This window comes from Pezoporus occidentalis, unplaced genomic scaffold (assembly GCF_034315485.1).
Source record: "Pezoporus occidentalis ecotype Australia unplaced genomic scaffold, CSIRO_AGI_Poc_V1 ctg91, whole genome shotgun sequence".
Lineage (NCBI taxonomy): Eukaryota > Metazoa > Chordata > Aves > Psittaciformes > Psittacidae > Pezoporus > Pezoporus occidentalis.
Window position 1 is genome coordinate 477,737 of NW_026916273.1, and position 19,019 is coordinate 496,755.

Genomic DNA, 19,019 nt, shown 5'->3' on the forward strand with positions numbered 1-19,019 from the left:
TCACAGATTGGGAAGAGATGCTAGAGGTGCCCATCCATGTGGCCACTCCAACAGTTACCTGAATAGCACAACAGCTACAAGTAATTCACATACAAATATCTAATATTAAAATCCAGGACTGAAGTGCCTGGATTTGCCAAACCTAGTACTCTATGAACACTAGCTGGTTTGCAAACAATGTAATTGGAGTAGAATTGCTATTGTGTTTGTTTGTTTTGAATATTTTTGGCCAGGAAGTTGTCCTGGAGGTATAGTTGAGCATAAGTGGTCTGGTGGAAAAATGTCATTCATTCTGTTCCTATTAAAACCAAAAACAATAGCCACACAAAGACAGCAGTGACAATTTCTGCTCTTCATGCCTCTAACAATGTGTTTTCAACCCTAAAGGCAACATCTTGTTTATACCCAATTGATTCTGGGATCATATTTTCTATAATCAAATATATCTTTGCTCAAAGATATATTTTATGAACTGCTCAATTTCCACATGACCTTGAAAACAGCAATTCATAAAATATAGCTTTATCTCTATCTTCACAATCAGTTAGAAAAACGGCCCACCCATATTCTGTGGATGGCCAGTCAAGACCCAGCCAACAAACAGATTACGCAGAGCATCCAAAACTTCAAAATACATCTATTCTTTGTTTTAGCCACTGAACACTAAGGACAAATTGCTTGTCCTAGTATCCTGGTAAAGACCAGGGTGGCATTCATTATCTTTCAATCACCAAAGGAAAGTGTAACCCTCACCCCAGGAAATAAAACAATCTAAGATAACAAAACCCCTTGTTTCATTACAACTTTCTCATGAGATCTGTACATGAAACCACATACAGACCCCTTAAGGCCACAGCAAAGATAAAAGCAACTTTCAGGTTACAGAGAAGGATTTGCTGATGTACAATGGCCATCAGTGGAACATTATCAGTTCCAGAAAGGGATGAAAAAACTATTTGGTGTTCTACAGCTCTATCAACCACAAGAGTGTTTCCAAAAACATGGGTAAAAAAACCCCGCTCAGTTAAACGGGAGCTGAAATTTATTTAACAGAGACTGCGTGCACCGCCTGGGCTCTCCCAGAGACAAGAGGACAGAAGACACACTTGCAAAACCAAGGGCTACAAACATAAATGCAACCTACACCTGTGTGAGGCACATGAACAAGTCAACCTTTCTCTCTCTGTCTAGCTCACCTGTCTCGTGCCCATCTAAGTTAGGTGCGAAAGCAAAGGACTAGGGATTCACTCTTAGCACAACTCTTCTGGACATCCCTGTCCTCCTTTCTCAATATATTGTATTTAAATAGAATAAGGACCCCAGAGGTGAGGTCTAAGGTCAGGAAGACCATAAACACCATCTGCAGCACCTCACAGCTCCATTCAAACCCAGCCTGTATCAGCAGAATCCCAGTGCAGGATCTGCCTCCTTTCCCTGTCCCAGCAGGGTGAAGTCACTTTTAACAAGTGTTTTTGAACATGCCTAAACATCGGCAGGTACGGAACAGTCAGCAAACACTGGGATCAGTTAGGAAGATGTTAACTTGGGGCAGGTAGAGGTCAAGTGAGCGCCAGATGCAACAGTCCAGCTTGCAACCATTTTGACCTCCCATGGAGTCCTGGGCCAGACACATCCCAGTGTTTCATACACGACCAGGTGGAAACACTGCACAAAGCAGGCATCCATCCAAAGAAGAAAACACTTCAAGAGCTGGACAATTAAATTCGATTAGTAGTCTCTAACACTGAGGTGGGAGGATTTTTAACCTATAAAATCATGTTCTCCAGCATTCCGTGACAAAAGCCAACCACTTGCAGCCTTAATTACAAGATTTTTTTTTCCATGTCTCTGCTTAACTTTGAAAGTTCACCATTGTCTCTGGTAGGGTTTTGACAAATCCACCAGAGGGTATTTCCAAAACAGAAAGCAGTATTTTTATCAGGATCTCCCCACAAGAGACCCTGGGGCTTGCATTAAAGGCTTGTTTGTTCTCTGTAATGTTATATTAGAAAGATTAAAAGTTTTGGGTTTTTCTTTCTGTTAACTCAAGAACTGCTTTAAAGCACTGGTACCAAAAGAACCTCAGACAGTGACCGCGGGTCTGGTTTTCATCCTAACACAGGAAAAAGGAAAGAAAATAAAGCTAATCCCTGAGACAGCATTTCCAAGACATACATACGTGCCCAAGCCCCACTAACTGAGGATGGAATTACCACCCTATACTATAATAAGCTCCCAATGCACAGGATGCCCTGGGTCTCTGCTGCTGCTGGAGTGATGACCCACATCAGGCCAAGTTCTGCTCTTTTCCCACACACTGACCTCTCCATTTAAACCGGCAGAAGCCTTTGCACATGGCAGAACACTGTCTGCAGAGAGGGGTCCAACAGCACTGGCCGAGCCCACGGAGCGCCTGAGCCCTGCAGAGAAGGGGCCACCCTCCTCCATGGGCTGCAGGGAAGCAGCTAGCTGTAAATTCCATTTGGGACTCTGGGCACTGCCCAGTGGAGACACTAACACAGCGTGTCTCCTGCCTTGTCCAGAGTGCGGCTTCCCAGCATTGTTCTGAATAGCTCCGGACCCCCACTGAAGCGCAGCGATGGGTGGCTCACACTGAAATGTCCCCCAACCAGGCTGCTTTATGGCTGCCAGGAGTCTCAAGGATGTCAGCTCTTCCTGATTAATTTTTTTATCCTTATTTTCCCCCATTTTATACTTGGGTACTGCTTATTGCAATATTCTCCAGAACTATTCTCTGGAAAGCCATCCTGGCTAATTTTTGGCTTGTAAATTGCTCATGAGCAGTTTGTGGCTTGTGCTTAAAAGAAAAAAAATCAAGTAACTCCGGCTCATTTTGGTTGGATAAAGAGATTTTGTGGCCTCCATCAATTCTTGTCCCTGACAGCAGTGACAGAGCTCTTATTATCACAAACATACAGTTGCAATTTTACGATTTGCTTCCTGTGAGTCTTTGTTTAAATTTAATCATCAGTTTCTGCTTCCACAAACATTTTTGGCACAAAGTTCACCTTATGGAACTTTCATGGGCAACAAGTAAGAATGAGGTAAAGCAAATTTGAGGTTTTAATGTGAGCAAACTTGCTGGCTGTCCAGCTACTCCACCAAAGGACTTGAGGAACAGCAACAAAGGAAGGTGTGACGCAAGTAATATTGTAGGTGACACTGAAGAATGAAAGTAACCAGAAACAAAGACCAATGATGTGGCAGCAAAATGTGGGTGAAGAAAAGACAATGAGCATCATAGTGGTGGCCTGAGCAGAAAGATTATTCTGAGTTCAACATTAACGGGGGTTTATTAGACCTGCTTTATGTCTAGCTATAGATCACAAGGTAGGAACTTCAGCCAAACTGGCCAACAGATCCTGCACAACACAAACAACTTAAGGTGAAAACCAGAGTTCTGAACAAAGGATGGTTATTGAGCAAAAAGCTATTAATAGTGCTGGGTTTTATCCCAGAAATGTTGCGCAAAGTGGGACAATTCACAACCCTTCTCTGCGCTTCCATTTCCTCTCTCAAAGATCCCACTTAATATACTTGGGGCAGGGACTGTCTCTTGTTATGACTCTGTGCTGTGAATAGCACAAGGGGAACAATGCTGCAGCCAGGACCTCTGGATGCCACCACAAATGCCAATTTTAAGCTGCAGTGACAACAAGCGGAAGGAGTTTGGGATCCAAGGAAGACCTGAGAAAAGACAGGGCACAATGTGGGATTCATATTCTATTATAAGCATGGATGGTTCCCATCTCTATGCAAGAGTGACATGGAAAAGCAAGAAGGCAGTTGAGCTAGATAACAAAGAAGGCACCTCTCTGTCCAGACACTCCAGCTTAAGGAAAATTCCACCAACCATCTAGAAACCCAAGGAACGGATGCTCAGGGGTCTGAGACACAGTATGGAAAACGTGATGGAAAGAGTGGGAACTCCTCTGCTGGGGAACATTTCTGTAGGAAACATTCAGTCTAAGTGCCCTGTGTGTCTGATCAACATGTAGAAGGTGCAGTGGTGCTGAGGAGCTGACCTGGAAAGGCCTGGTTAGACCTTTACCATCTTCAGCATCTACAAAATCAACTTGGAAAGGCCCAAACAGAAGGCTCAGAGGGACAACACATCACAGGATTACGAGAGTAAGCTTGGAATAACCTTTCAGAAGTTGAGCAGATCACATCCCTGCCCTAAGATGGGATCAGCCCTGCAACATCCATCCAATTCACCAGGATCCAGACCCACAAACAACCTACACACCTACTCTACATCCCACAGAGTGCCCCAGGACCTGGCTGACTTCAAGGATATAGCTGATCCCATCCTCTCCAACAGGCAGCGCTAAATCCCCTCTGGGTAAATGCCTGGGTCCCTGCAAGGAAGGCCATCAGCACAAGGGCACAATAGTTAGCAGGTGATGGGGAACCTAGCCACATTATCAATTATTGAGACCTGTGAGGCTCTTTTGGTCCCCAGCTGCAAAAGAGATGTTCCACCTGTTCCCAAAGACGAAGCTCATCTCTCCTTTTGTCTTCCAGTTCTTTACACTGCCTCTTCTATCCATTTTCTTCTCCTTGCCCATACCAGCTGCCTCCAGTCACAAACAAAATCACTCATCTTTGTCCTTCTCTCAATTCACCTTGGCTGCGAGATGCATGTTTTTTCCTTCCTTTGCAAAAAACAATGATCTTGAAAACCTTGAACATCATCCTTAAACCCCAGCCTCATCTTCCTTTCATTTCTGGAGATGCTGCCTACCTCCCACATCTCACTGAAGAGCTTCAGGCAGCCTTCTCATCATGAAATCGAGAGGGCCTGAATCATCCTCTCAGACAGGCACCTGAATACTGGTTTTCTGCCAGTTTGGGATGGTGCATAAGGAGCTCCACTGTCATAAACAGCTCAGAAATACTTCAGTGCTGCTTCAAGGCTGTGTCGCTTTCTGGTCACATTCTCCCCCTGGCTGCAGGACGTAGAAGTTGAGCTTCCACTTGTACTCACACTGTGCAAGGCTCTTCACCCTCATGCCCTGTCTGTCCCTGCAGGGACAGTTCCTCTATGCAATGGTCAAGCTTGAAACACCAGGAGTAGAAAGCCTTCCTGCTCAACTAAGCTCTTCTGTTTGTAGCTACAGGATCCCCGAATGTGTACAGAGGAAAGATCCTATCCCAAATCTGCTTTTTTAATGAGCAAGGACACCTGGGTCTCACCCAAAGCCAAGGGATCGTGAAGACTGTAAACATCACAGTCAAGCGCAGCCTACCCTATTATGCTTTTCATGCCATTTCTCAGCTTGCACCCCTCCCTTTGTAATTAAGTAGTAAATAAATGTCTGGTCAAAATATCAGACAATTAACTGGGAAAGTCCTTGCGAACACGAACAAAAGCTGAGCAGACACCTCAGACAACCACAGATCAGCCCTGCCATTTGAAGGAGCCTCTCAAACACCTCCCCAGGTAACTAAAGACAAACACATCCAACTTCCCAACAAGCCTCACGTACTCCTCTTCACCGCTGCAGGAGCCCCCCGGAACCACAGCAGAGGTTAACCATGCACGGCTCACCACGAAGGGCAGCAGTTGGCAAGACTTTAGCTCCCAACACTGCGCTCCCCTTCGCTCCCCTGACAATTTGACACACTGCTGTTTATCCTTATCCATTGTTCATGGTCCTCCCCACCCAGCTTTCAGCCCATGTGATACTCCCCTGTTCCTACCAACTGGAATTAATTTGGGGTGCTAGGGCTCTATCAAGAGGCTTTTCTACAATCTAAATGCTGGCAAAGCATTACCTGATTTCATACAGATAGCTTGGCCTTTTATCAGACACCCAGACTAAACAAGCAAGCCATCATATTTTTCTGGGGCAGCTGGCTTGTAATTCCTGTGTCAGTGATGCTCTGATAACCAGGTAACTCTGAGGGGGAGATCCTCGTCAGCAAGGACCATTTATCAACATAAACTTTATCCTCCCAGAATTCTCCCCTACCTCTAACTTGTTATGTAAAGCTGATGCTGCTAAAACATTTAGCTGAGCTTAGGTCAAGATAAGATGGCTTTTGAAAGACTCCCAATGGCTCATTTGCAATAAACTGCTGAGGGATAAATCATTTCAGCTCTGATGAGTCCTCAAGCAGCCAACTCAGTTAGCAGGGCAGCTCCAGCAGCGAAGAACAGGAGAAGGCTTTGATGACGCATGGGGACTCGTGACAGGCACAGAGAGCAGCCAGAAAAGACCACCATGCTGCAGAGAGGTACCATGTTGGGTTAGACCATGCTCTTTGCTAGACAGGGACCTCCACTTCATGGCAGCAAGTATCACTTACTCCTTTTGAATAACTTCCCAGTAGGGAAGTCTTCTGCATTCTCTCAGGACAGAGCTGTTTTTCTACCCTAATGCCCAGAGGCTTGTAACTCCCGCATGCATTTTTACCCTCATTAATCCAGCTGACAGCAGGCCTATGCTTCACATCAATGTCTCTCCCTTTCTGCCAGTCCTGCTATGCTCTTGTCTTCAGTGACTGCAGTGACAACTTCCAGGGAGTACAGATGTACCAAGTGAAAACTGGCCAGCAGCAGCTAGGGATGTCTGGGCTTCCACCTTCGGCCTCAGTGGAGACATAAAGAAAGAGTGCTTCATTTATGTGACCTTCTGTGCTGTCATGGTGTCCCTTCAATCCTCTGGGCTGAAAGCTGTTTCCAGGGTCTTTTCTCTCATTCCTAAATGCCAAGGTTCTTCCCTACTCATACAAACCTTGCAAAAGCCACTGTAATGATTCACACAGAAAGCTCTAGCAGACTTGCACCAGTGTGACTGGGGCATGGGACCTCCATCGACCTCCAGGAGCCAGGCTGGGGACCACTACCATGCCTCTGACCTTAGCTTAGCAGGTATAGTCCGCCCATGGGCCACAACGAGCTCCCCATAGAGCCATTCCCCCAGCATCCCAGGTCAGGCATAGTGGGGCTGAGACAGCACCAGAGGGGTTGGTTTTAGGAGAAGGCTTCAGGAAGCTTCATGCTGTGGCACATGAAGGCCACAGATGGCAGCTAGGATGGCCAGTCTGATAGCGCTTGGTGAGGACCATATTCTCAGTCTACATAGCAAAATACCATGCCTACACAGAACTCCTGCAGCACACTGCCCCAGCAACTCAGGCAGCTCACGTGGACTAAGAGTGCCGCACGAAGGGCTGCTGACTCAGGGTAATTCATCAAGTTGAGTCCCAGGCTGCTCTGACAGGTTTGGACTCGAGCAGATAATCCAAGCCCAATCCTGATGAAGGGGGACCGTCAACGCGGGTTGGTCTGTGCAGCCTCCCTGTTTGGGGTGGCTTCTCCAGAGGGTAGCAAGAACCCCTCAAGTAGGCTCTGCTCTGATGTGGTCCCACTTTTCTGGGTAGACACAGAGCCTGAGGGCACCATCCTCTTCCCTGCCACCTCCATGCCTCCTCCACAGTGCCAGCTGGAGCCAGCACCAAGAACCCAAGCTCAGATCAGAGCTGCCCCGCAAGAGCCTTTGGTTGCTCAGGTCAGGTGCAGTGGATCAACCAATTCCAGCCAGCAGCATGGTAAAAATAACAGCCTTTGTCTGCAGAATAAGACCATTTAAGGCAGGAATCTGGTGCAGAATAGTTCTTTCCCTTTAAATTCACACCCTAGGCCAAGCATGTTTTGCAAGAGCCTCCCTGTGCAGACAAGCCCTGAGGCTTCAGTGCAGAAAACTCCTGCTGGGGGAAGCACCCAAGACATTTCGAGGCCAGGGCCCCAACTATTACAATGAGGCTGCTGCTGAGCCTGCATGTGGCAGAAGAGATGGGGCAGCCTCAGAGACATGTAGCTCTCCATGAGTGTGAGCAGACAGCAAATATGTACAAGAGGAATTTGGTGTCCACAAAGAGAAGAAGGAGAATGGATGAGTGGACAGAGAGATGCTCACACTCAGCTCAGTTCACCTGGAAATCATGAATTGGGCTGCTTCTCCTTCTCAAAAATTGTGATATTGGATTAAATGTAATGAGCTATCCACCTAGAGATGTGTTGGAGGCCTGTTATTGTTTTTGGTATTGTGAAGTTTAAGCTTTGCCCTGCAATGACAAAGGACAAGAGAAATCGGAGAGACCCAGAAAATAAAGCCAGCACAACACCTGGGGCTTCACGGGAAATACCAGATTATCGCAGTTCTGGCACTAAAACCAAAGCTGTTGGCAGTGCTTCAGATTCCTCTTGCTGATTTTTCTCCTTTCTAGCCCCCTAAAAATGCACAAGACACCTACCTAACCCCATAAGAAAACCAGAGCTGTGACTCATGCCATGTCTCTCAATCACCGCCTGAAAACATTACCAACACAAAATGTTACAACACATGAAATGAGCAATGGCCCTGTTAACACAAGGGTTGTTCTTAAAATTCATGGCCTGCCCACATTTTCTAAATATAGGATAGACAAGGAAACCTCTCCAGAAGCACTAATAATTCAAACAACCAACCCAAGACATGCTATGCGGACAGAGGTGGATAAGAAAGCTATTATCAACATATTTCCATTGCACAACATTTCTTTGCCACTCCTGCTTTCTCTTCAGCCTCATCAGCAGCAGGTAGAATGGATAAGCGCAACCACAGAAAGGAGCAATTCCCTGGAATTCAGGTTAGGAAAAGCCGTAAGGAATAACAGCAGCATTGCAGATGCTCTCTGCACAATCAGGAGTCCTACACATAGAATTTTGACAGTAGAAGAGCTAGAAGTATTACTGAAAGAAACTAAAGCCCGAGAGGTCTGTGGAAGCTGAGATCACCTGCCCTGTGAAGGGTCTGCAGCACCTACATCATCATCATCAGGACCCACGACCCTGCCTTCACAAATCAGCTGAGATAGAGGAGCACTGAAGAGGCAGAAGCATGCACTATAACCAGTACATAGAGGCTAAGTGCTAGGCCTGTACAGCCCAAAGCTGCATCATGCCTTTACTGCTGCTTTCCCAATACTGGTACCCAAGCAAGCAAAAGAAAAGGTTGCTCAGAATGCCTTCACATAACAATGTTCTCTCCTGACTGCTCTGCAGACATAGGACCGTTTGCCCATGGCAACCTTTTTCCTTGACAGCTCTTCTTTGGTTATCAACAGATCTCTTCAATCTCATGTTTGAAAGTGTACAACCATGAATCAGGAAAGCTGAGTCAGATCCTCAGCCTTGTTGTCAAGGAATGGGCTGCTGCAGTGCAGCATGGATACCTATAAGCCACTGTCACAGCATGGGATGGGCACTGCCCACCCCTGCAGGAAACTCAAGTGCTCATTTAACCATCATACACAACCATTCCTCCAGATTTTTACCATTTTCTCCCCCATATACCAGCATCATTTGCCAAGATGTCCCTCCTGAAATCCACCCACTAACATGTCTTCTGGGGGGTCCCAAACCAAGTTACCCAGGAGTTTATCACATCTCTCCTTTGATGTAAATGTGTCCATTCAAGACAGCAGAAAGGTTTCCTTATTCCTAAACAGTCTCACTAGCCGTGTTGGACAAAAAGGTAGTACCAAGGGCTCATCATGGGAGGGCAATGGGAAGGACACCCACAGGTAGGTAATTCATGCCACCTCCTATAATCCTGAGATGACCTTTTTAGGGGAAAAGTTTCAGATTCTGGAAAAAGGGTATTCATACCTGGAAGGACTGGGAGAGGTAACCAAGGACTGAGTGGGAAATGTTTTTCCAAGTAGAGGAGAAGCATAGGTATTATTATACACATGCTGCTTTTCGTACTGAGTCATCATTTCAGGTAAGATCCAGGATAATTTCTGTTTCGGACTGAATCTCTTTTTCATAGTCATATAACTGGCATCTCTGCAATGTTCGTACCTCTTCTACAATGCAAATCTTAGCTGTGTTTGTTACCCAACAGCTAGCCAGAGAGTTTATTTTAGCATTCATTAAACGTGCCTCTCACGCAGACTCTCAGCACAAATACAGAAACCTAATCTCATTTATTGACAAATGTGAAGCAAAATACACTGCCATGCCAAAGAGGAGTTCATTGCATTCCTTGTCCTTGCCCTTCAGGCAAAAGCCTGAATGAGCTGATGAAACATGCATGATCTCTGCAAGAGAAACAAACTGCTGCTTGGGTAGCAGCAATCAGGCATGCTCCTGCCCTTTTGGAAAGTCAGCTTGCCCAGCTCCAGCAGCTCGACCTATGGATCCAGGACCTGTTAACAAGACTTTCTGGACCTGAATCACTGTAACACCTCAGTCATTTTCAGGCAACCAAGATTCATAGCACAAGATCTGCAACTTGCTCTGCTCATGGCAGAAGTCACGCAGCCTAGCACTGGGACACTGTGTGATGGAGAACTGATAATGCTGCACAAGCTGCTGTGCCCATCAAGTGATTGCACCGTGGAGTAGGCATAGCAGCAGTACAGGCTGGTTCTGGAGACCTGCTGTCTGACAAAGCCTTGCTTTGCATCGTCTACCCAAACGGGAGCGAGGTACCAGCAGCAGTAACCACTGGAGTGTCTCCCACTCTTAACCCCATCAGCATTCCTCTTGCTTACAAACCCTGCAATGCAAGTCGGGCAGGTGATTTCCCTTTTTGTCTTTGTAGTGCAGCTGAGGCTTTTCCCCTGCAGAGAGCAGCAAGTTAGCATGGGCACAGCTGAAGCTGGTTTCCCTGCTGTGCAGAACAACTGTGCTACCAGCTGAAACATCCTCCCTCTGCCTGCTCCAAACTAAGCATTTCTCTGTCAGTTCTGTCCCACTCGCCAGAGCTTGGAAAATGGCACAGGAGACAGGCATCTGAACACCCATGCAGTACAGGCAAAGGACATGGCCAGGCTCAAGGCAGTGCCTTTACCTCAGCTCCCTGGCCAGTCTTCTCCCAAGAGCATCAATAGCCCATTCTATGCTGGGACCTGAGCTCACTTGCTGATCTGACTTGTCACATCATGAATCTGGGAGTGCTATCAATAATCTGGCCAACACTAGCTGCTCTGTGAAGACTTCACAAGCCCACATTGCTCATGCACCACTCCTGAAGCATGACCAGTTTGCCCCCAGAGCAAAGAGGCTTCTCTCCAGGAGCACTCGGGTGCTTTGAAGCAGAGACAGCTACTGAGCATGGGTGTTTTGTCAATGATTTGACTAGAGGAAGAGATGTGCAAGAGGCATACAAGGAGCAACAGGATCAGTACAGGCATTTCCAGGGTAGTGTGCAGGCCAAAACTGTATACTCACACCGCCTGGAGGGCTGGAATGCATGAGGAAACAGGGGACTCCTGCAAAGTGCCATGGACTTCAAAGTGTAAAAAGAAGTTCACATGAGCACAAACACATGGACCCATGCACACATACACAGCTTTGGGAGTGGGAATAAAGACCCAGCCTTCAAATCAAAAAGCTGCTGAAAGCAAGAGGGTTGGGTGCTCAGCTGGGAGAGATCACATACACACCCCCCAACAAAGCCAGAAGAGGTAGGTCAGAGAAACATCTGCTGAGAACCTGGCTGATGGATTTTAACCTGATTTTACCCTTAAATTAAGCAAATGTGCAAATTCTGACACCAAAAAAGATGTTTCTCTGAAGGGCTTCCAAACATGAGTCAATGATGTAGGAAATCTGCTTCAAATTTTGGGCTTAAAAAAAAAAATAAAAAAACAACAGAAAAAAAAAAAAACCAACCCAAACCACTAAACCACCTGAGTTCTGCGTAGTTTTGAAGTAAATGAAAGTTTCACTGCTTCTCTAAAGAACACTTTTCTGCCCATCTCACACATCCATAGCAGTCTTTCTGAGCTGGCATTCACTGAGTCTCAAACTTGGAGAGCAAATGCGGTTCCTTTCACCTCCCCATCCTCACCAGGCATGAAAATTCAGCAAGAAAAACTGGGCTCTGACTTGTATGTGTAGTCAGAAGTTTATGGGGTTAGTAAGGATGCAACAAGCTGTAGAAAAGTTCCAGGACATTGGACTGCTCAAAAGGTTGATCATCACCCCTACTGCGTGGACACAGCCTTGTGTGGCTCAGTGCTACTCTCCACAAAGCAGCTCTCCCTCACATTCAGGAGCTCTTACCTTCCAGACATGCCTAACTAAAATCCATTATGACTGAGTCTGTCAAGCCTAATTACCAGAGTTATTAATTACCTAAATGTTTAATTTTTACCACTATTACTTGTATTTGTTATTGCAATTTGGAACATCTCAAAAATGCAGCAACATAACACTGCTTTTGTCAGAGACGAGACAGCTCAAGGTCACGTCAGCTCAAAACACAGCTTTCTGTCTAGAGCACAGCACAGAAGCCCCAACCATGGCTTGATCACAGCACAGGAGCCCCAGCCATGGCTTGACCACAGCACAGGAGCCCCAGCCATGGCTTGACCACAGTGGATGGCCAGCCTTTGATGGGACATAGCAGTCCTGCAACTTCTCAGCCAAAGAAAATGACCGGAATTGATAGTCCCAGTCATGAGCTGCAAGCTCAGCTGCTCTTGAACTTACATCCTTCAAGTTCTCTTCAAGAGACACTTTGTTTTTATGGAGCTTTGCTCCCAGAAGAAAACAAGCACATCCAACCAAGAGCCATGCATGACCCACACATGGCTCCACTCATTGATTATTGCAAGAGCATGACCTCACTGTAACAAAGTTCCCAGGCACTAAGAAAGGCGGTGGTCATACCACCCCCATGCTGAACCCTTCTCAGGCACCTGAAAGTGTTCACTGGAATCAAAGGGAAAAAGAATGGAGCCTCCTTTCTCCTCCTCTCACTGCCTCTGGAAGCGAGATGTAGGCCCATGTGCTAGTCTTATCCTATCTCCTCCATTCAGTCTGAGTTCAAGCACTGCTGCAGTCCCACTAGAGCTCAGTGCTGAACCAAGACAGGAGATCAGTGGCACTCAGAGCAGGAGGCCGGCGGTGCAGATACAGGATGCCAGAGCCATGCTGCTCATGGCAACATGGCTTTGCAGCTAGAGCCCGTAACATTAACCAAAGCAAGAGAGTGAGCCACAGGCATGACTACAAAGGTCAGCAGCCAGGCTGTGCTCAGCCCCTCTACGTGTTCCTCCTCTCACCAGAGACTGCTTTTCCCAGGGTACTTACACCCACCTCCAGAAAGGGATTGAAAATGGGATGCCAGGGGTTCTGAATCACTGAATCATAGTAGGATTACTTACGTACCATTCTGATCCATTCTGCCCCTCTGGCAATTCCCAGCCCTCTAGTCTGCCTGAATGGAGAGATGGGCTATTCCTCAACCCTGATGGGTCTCTCTCTCATAACCTTGTGTTTGTATTAACACCTGAGATATGAGCCACATAAAGTGGAGGAACAGAGCTGCATGCTCATTTATCCATTCTTCCTTCTGCACAGCTAGTGAGCTTCAGCAAAAACACCAGAAAGCAGCTGGGACATATAACCTTTTCCTTTACCCCAGCATGAATCACTGGAGCTTGTGAGTCAGACCCCCCCCATTCCCATGCTGAGCAAGTTACTGCACGTTGGCTGATCCGTAGTAACTGGCTACATGTGTGCTCTCAGCCACATGGCAATGGCAGCAGCAGGCTATTAGTTTAGCCAGAGGACATGATCTAGTGAAACCATGCATGTGGACAGATCCTGGAGTACAGCTGACATCTGGTACCTTGTGTGTCTGGGTGTTTATAGAGAATAAAACTGCTACTGTAGGAGATCTGCTGTGGGTTATCCCTCTGGTAAACAAACCTTCTGGCTAATGCTTCTAAGAGCTCCTTAGAACTGGAGCTTTTCCTGTGCATAGAAGACTAAGAAAAAAACAAAAGCACGTTCACCCTGCAATGTGGACATAGCTCACACAGAGGTACCTTAGCCAACAGTGAACTGTTTTGGTTGCATTACTGTTGAGTGTCTCCACTATCATGAGCTTCCACCACAAAGCTTGCACCTAGCATCTGCAAGGGACTTCCACATCCCTCACCATCTCTGTGTTAATGTGGCAGCACTCTAAAGCATCCCAGGCTGGTAGATCCTGGCTAACGTACTGCCGCAATTGCACCACTGGCTCATGCCCAGAAGCACCTTCCTTCTGAAAGACCTCAAGTTTCTATTGTAATGCCTTTCTGCACAACTCTTCCACCAAAGCCTGACTTGTCTGTGAACCGAGATCAAGCTGGTTCCTACCGAAGCATGATACCCTCTACAGAGACTCCTCACATGCTCTCCGAGGAGTTCTCCAGCATTAGCATTTGCCACAGGCCGTTCAAGAGAAAGGTACCATTCCTGTGTTGCCAATGTTATTAGCACTGACAACACAATCCTTAAGCACACGCAATGTTTTCCTTACCGCCAAGTCAAAATAAGAGAGAATGCTTGGAATTGCTGGGGAATTTGATCAAGCAAATGCTTTACAGTTCCCTGGTCTTCTCTCCCCAATTGACCTCACAAAAGTACATAGGAAATAAAGCCTGTCCCAGTCCCATTGCCTTTCCCTTTCCAATTTACTCCTTGTGTACCTCACTATCAAGGTTTCCTCCAGCCCTTTTGCTTCTTCCCCTGCCCATCTCCCGCCCATCTCCCAATGAAGCTGGTGCACTGGCTTCCTAATCCACTGCCACAGCTCTGGCAAGTGCTCATCCTGCTCTGCTCTCAATCCATTTGTTCCACTTCTCCAAAGTCTACCCCAAATCTTTCTATGTGAAAGGGCAGCTTCCTTTATAGCCACGGTCTTGCCTGAGTGTCAAGTCTTTGCCTGCCCCAGGCCATCCACTGTCTGGTAAAGTACCATCTCCTCTTGCAGTGAGGTTGTTCTCTTCCAGACCTGACCTTTGCCAGCATCGTGGGAGCATTATACATGTATTTGCTGGTTTGTTGCTACATTCTGCAGCTCACGTAGTCCCCACAGGGTGTGCCTTCTATGTGTGTTGGGTGGGGGACAGTCTACTTTCCAATGCATGCTACAAATGTCTAAAAGAGGGATCGTGATGGTTCTTCTTCATAGGTGGACACCATCTCCCTCTGGAGGCCTTCACAGGCTGTTCCACTGCCTAGGTTTTTAGCCAAGACACTCACTTTATGTTGGCTGTATAGCAGCATAAACATGTGAGTTTAGGTTAAAGACAGCCCTTGTCCTCAGAACAAAGCTAGCACTTCACATGAGATCAGCAATCTTCTGTTATATACTCACAGAAGCCAAAACAATTGTGTTAAAAGCCGCAGTGGAAGAACCCTCTCCTCCCCTAAGTTTGAGAGACCTCAGGGGAAATCTAGCAGTCGCCACACAGCACATCAGTGCTCTTTCCTGAAACTACTGTTTCAGCTCATTCCTCCTCTAAGAGGTTTTTCTGCTGCTCTGATTCACTGGCAGTCAATAGCTTTACTACATGGGGCAATTCCCCAGACCAGTGGGTAGGGCTGGGAGATCACCTCTGGAAGTTGGGAAGTGTTATTCCATGACAGAGCTGTCCAGGGCTCTCTACAGAGCACACCAGGAATGGGTGTTTGAGGGTAATTTCTCACACAGACACCTATGAGCACAAGGGTAGATCAAGGCTATCAGAGTGTCATAGGCAACAAAGTTTGACCCTCAGCAGCCAGAGAGTGGTCAGGGATGCAGTGTGAAGAAGGAAGGCTTTCCACTCTGTTATCATCCCGAGTCTCCCTTGTACTGCCAATCAAGCAAACGTTCCTGCCTGGACCTCCTTGGAGTCTGTGTAAGATCTCTGTAGGTTCCTCTTCTGCCTCCTGGTTTCAGAGGGGTCAGCACATCCCACTTGCATGGAAATACTACAACCTGGAAAAAACAACACAAATGCCCCCTGCAGTGCCCTGGAGGTTGCCTGATTTATGCCAGGGCTCCATTTTGCATCAGCCAGATCATGCCAGAGAGGCAGTCTGAGGTCCAGCCACAAGCTGAAGAGTCCACTGCCTGTAGTGAGGGTCTGTGTACCAGGACTGGGGCATCTGCCCATAAGTGACTGGAGGAAGAACTCTTCTCTTCTAGAAGTCCCTTTGGGGAAGCATTGCTGTGCCCCTTAGACCACACAGCAAAGCTGACCTATGATGGGAAAAGGTATTCACAGATTTCACTGATCCCAAACAACCCGACACAAAGTGAGACTTCGTTCAGGGGCACCACAGACAACCAAGTGTCTTCCTCTGATGGACCCACAGAGCTAACGGTGGGCAACCTCTGCAGGAATACAGGGCAAACAAGTGACCTGGATCTAAGTAATCTAGTTAGTAATTAATGCAATAAAAGGACCATGCTCATACTGTGCAAGCCAAACCCAGAACCTTTCTTTTCTTTGGTTGAGATACAGACAGGGTGAATGCAACGAGACAGCCCCCAGCTCCAGCACACTTTACAGCCCCTTGGACAGATCTGGTCATCTTCAAGCAGCTGCTGTCTCTGCTTGATGGTTTCAAGCTCCCTGTCCTGAAGCTATCCCAAAAGTCTCCTCCCAGATCCCACAGCAACAGCTATGGTCTGATGTCATAAGCAGGAGACCATGCGTGAGGTGAGCCTGCCAAGGCATCAGCACCCATTGCCACCCTGGCAGCTCCAGGCACCGCAGGGTGGTGGGTCTCTATTCAGAGTAAAGGCATGGAAAAGGATAGGGGCGAATCCTGCCACCAGTGATGCTGTATGAAGCCAAAACAAAGCTCTTCAGGTTGAGAGCAATCACTGCTGTCATGGTATCAGGACCAAGAGCAGAACTGCATCCAGAGAAGTGAAGAGGTAAACTGACAGACTCCTCCGGGACTGGTCCAGCTTGTAGCTTCTCTTAGCACTGATAAAACACGAGGGCTGAGAGAGTTGCCTCTCTCTCCAAATGCATTGCCAGATAAACCACAGATAAGAAACAGCCAGGGATAATCCCTCTCTGATACCATGACCGAGAAAGAAATACCACTGTGCTGCATTACCAATCCTTCTGTAACTTTCCAAGGCAGTTCTCATATTGCCCCAACTCATACTCCCCGTTTACTCAGCAATCAACCTTCATCAGTTAAAGGCAATGTAAACATTTTATCCTGGCAACATCTGAAATATTGCCTTGCTCATTTTGCAAGGAACAGTCAGATCTCCTCTAAGGAACAGCCTGATTTCACTAATAAGTGTATCAGCAGAGAGTGAAGGTTTACAGTCCTCGTGTCTTTTAACTACAACTCAATGCAGTTACGTCAGAAAGAGAGACTGTAACTTTTATCTAATCTCTGAGCGATGGGCTTTCCCAAGGAACAGTCCCTGTGATCCTCCAAAATAGTGGCTTTTGATATTTATCTCAGGAAGAAGCAAGAAAACAGCCAACCAAACATCAAAACACAACACACCAGAACCCCCCAAGAATTAGCACAAACCCCCTACAATTACCATATCACCGTGACAGGAACCAAGTGCTGCTGGTTTTTGAGAGTACATTGCCCTGAATTCTTGAGGCTTTGGGTATTTAAAAAGGAAAACAAAAATAAAATAGAGAAGATCAAAAGGCAAGCAGACCTATAGCAGCATGAAATATGAATGAGATGCAGAGATTTGCACACTTGCCTAGCAAACGCTCCCTATCATTTGCACCCTCATGCAACCCACAAGTACTTTCCTGCTGGTTTTCTGGCTTCTCTCTTCTTCCTTTAAGTAAAATTTGTTAAAAAATGGGAAGTACCTTTTCCTGGTTCAGGTTCTCTTTCCCCTTTTTTCCCTTCTTTGTTCTTTTTGCTCTTTCCTTTCCCTTTTTTCTTGCTCTCGGACATTCTGCACAAGTGTTTACAGTCTCAGGAAAAGACAGTCCACACCAGATCTATATGCCCCACGACTGCTACTCCAAATGTTACTTGCCAGCTGCAACTTCCGACTGTTCTTATATTGTTTCTGACACAGACAACACCCACCACTGGGTGGAGAAGCAAAACTTTAACCATTTGCTCCCTGCTCCCAGTTGTCTGAAAAGATGCACTGGGTTACAGTGGGAGGACAAGGTGAGCAGTGCTACGGGGTGGGGCTCTCCCATGAGTGTCTTGGACACATGGAGTCTAGAGATGGTTTTCCACTTGCTGATTCTGTCTCTGCCTGCAAGTAAGCTCTGAACTTCTGGAGCATCACAGAAATACGTGTTTTGGGGGCTCAGATCTCAGTGATACGTGGGAAGCAGTGGAGTCTAAAGAAAAAGCTAGAGGCTTGCAACCCATTCTTACTCTACTTTGACCCTGCAGAGGGATTAAATTGGCCTTTCTCCTCATGCTGTTGTTCCCACCATAAATAAGAGTGACTTCACCTGCCCTTGCACCCAGCTCTTTGCTGTCTCAGGAGGTCTTTCCAAAAGCTAGGAATAGCTGGAGAGCCCTTACCTGCAATTCTCGTATCTCTCCTCCATCTCAGGGAGCTCTAGGTGGTTGATTAAGCCCATATCTCATCTGCTTGGGGGTTAACAAGGCCCTTTTCCACAGGTCCAACATGTGATGAGTGACTCAGCCCAATCTCCTTCTGTAGGCAAGCCATGCCCAAAGTCCATCAGGATCCCCAGCTGGAAAGCCCCAGAGTACTGCCAAATCATTCCCAGATGCAGCTAAGGGCTTCAGAGGCCCAAAGGGGCCATAAGCCATAAGGCACTGGCTAGCGCATTCGATCCACTTATCCATGAATCAAATCCAAGTCCACGGCCGTGAGTAAAGCACGTCCTCCAGAGCAGCACTCCCGCCTGCTTATGGACATCCAGAAATGAATGAGCTATCGGCCCCCTTGGGATCTTCTCCCAGTGGTTAATCACCCTCATTGTTAAAAATGCCTGCCTGCTCTGAAGTAGAGTCTCTGGCTTCACTGTCCAGCCATTGTTTCTTACTCTTGTTTTCTCCCCTAGATGAAAAAGCCCTTCAGCAACTGGTATTTTCTGCCAAGAAAGTATTTATGCACTGTAATCAAGTCATCCCTCAGCCTTTTTCTTTTCTGATAAGCTAAACTGATGAAGCTTTTTTCTACTTCTTGCTGTATAGCATTTTCTCTGGCTCAGGGATCCTATCTGTGGCTATC

The 19,019-nt window shown here is 46.8% G+C and overlaps 2 protein-coding genes across 7 annotated transcripts in view; one reads left to right on the forward strand and one right to left on the reverse strand.

Annotated features, from left to right (window-relative positions):
• CYSTM1 (cysteine rich transmembrane module containing 1) overlaps positions 1 to 19,019 on the forward strand; it is a 426,226-nt gene that overhangs the window by 269,792 nt on the left and 137,415 nt on the right. The window lies entirely within an intron of this gene.
• Positions 1 to 19,019, reverse strand: part of NRG2 (neuregulin 2) — a 152,251-nt gene that overhangs the window by 64,968 nt on the left and 68,264 nt on the right. The window contains exon 1 of one of the 6 annotated variants that reach the window (XM_062605279.1): positions 17,659 to 17,789. The exons of the other annotated variants lie outside the window; for them this stretch is intronic. Within the exon in view, the coding sequence (XP_062461263.1) occupies positions 17,659 to 17,746 (88 nt within the window). The 5' untranslated portion in view covers positions 17,747 to 17,789. Of the gene's footprint in view, positions 1 to 17,658; positions 17,790 to 19,019 lie in introns of those variants that run through there. 6 annotated transcript variants of the gene reach the window in all.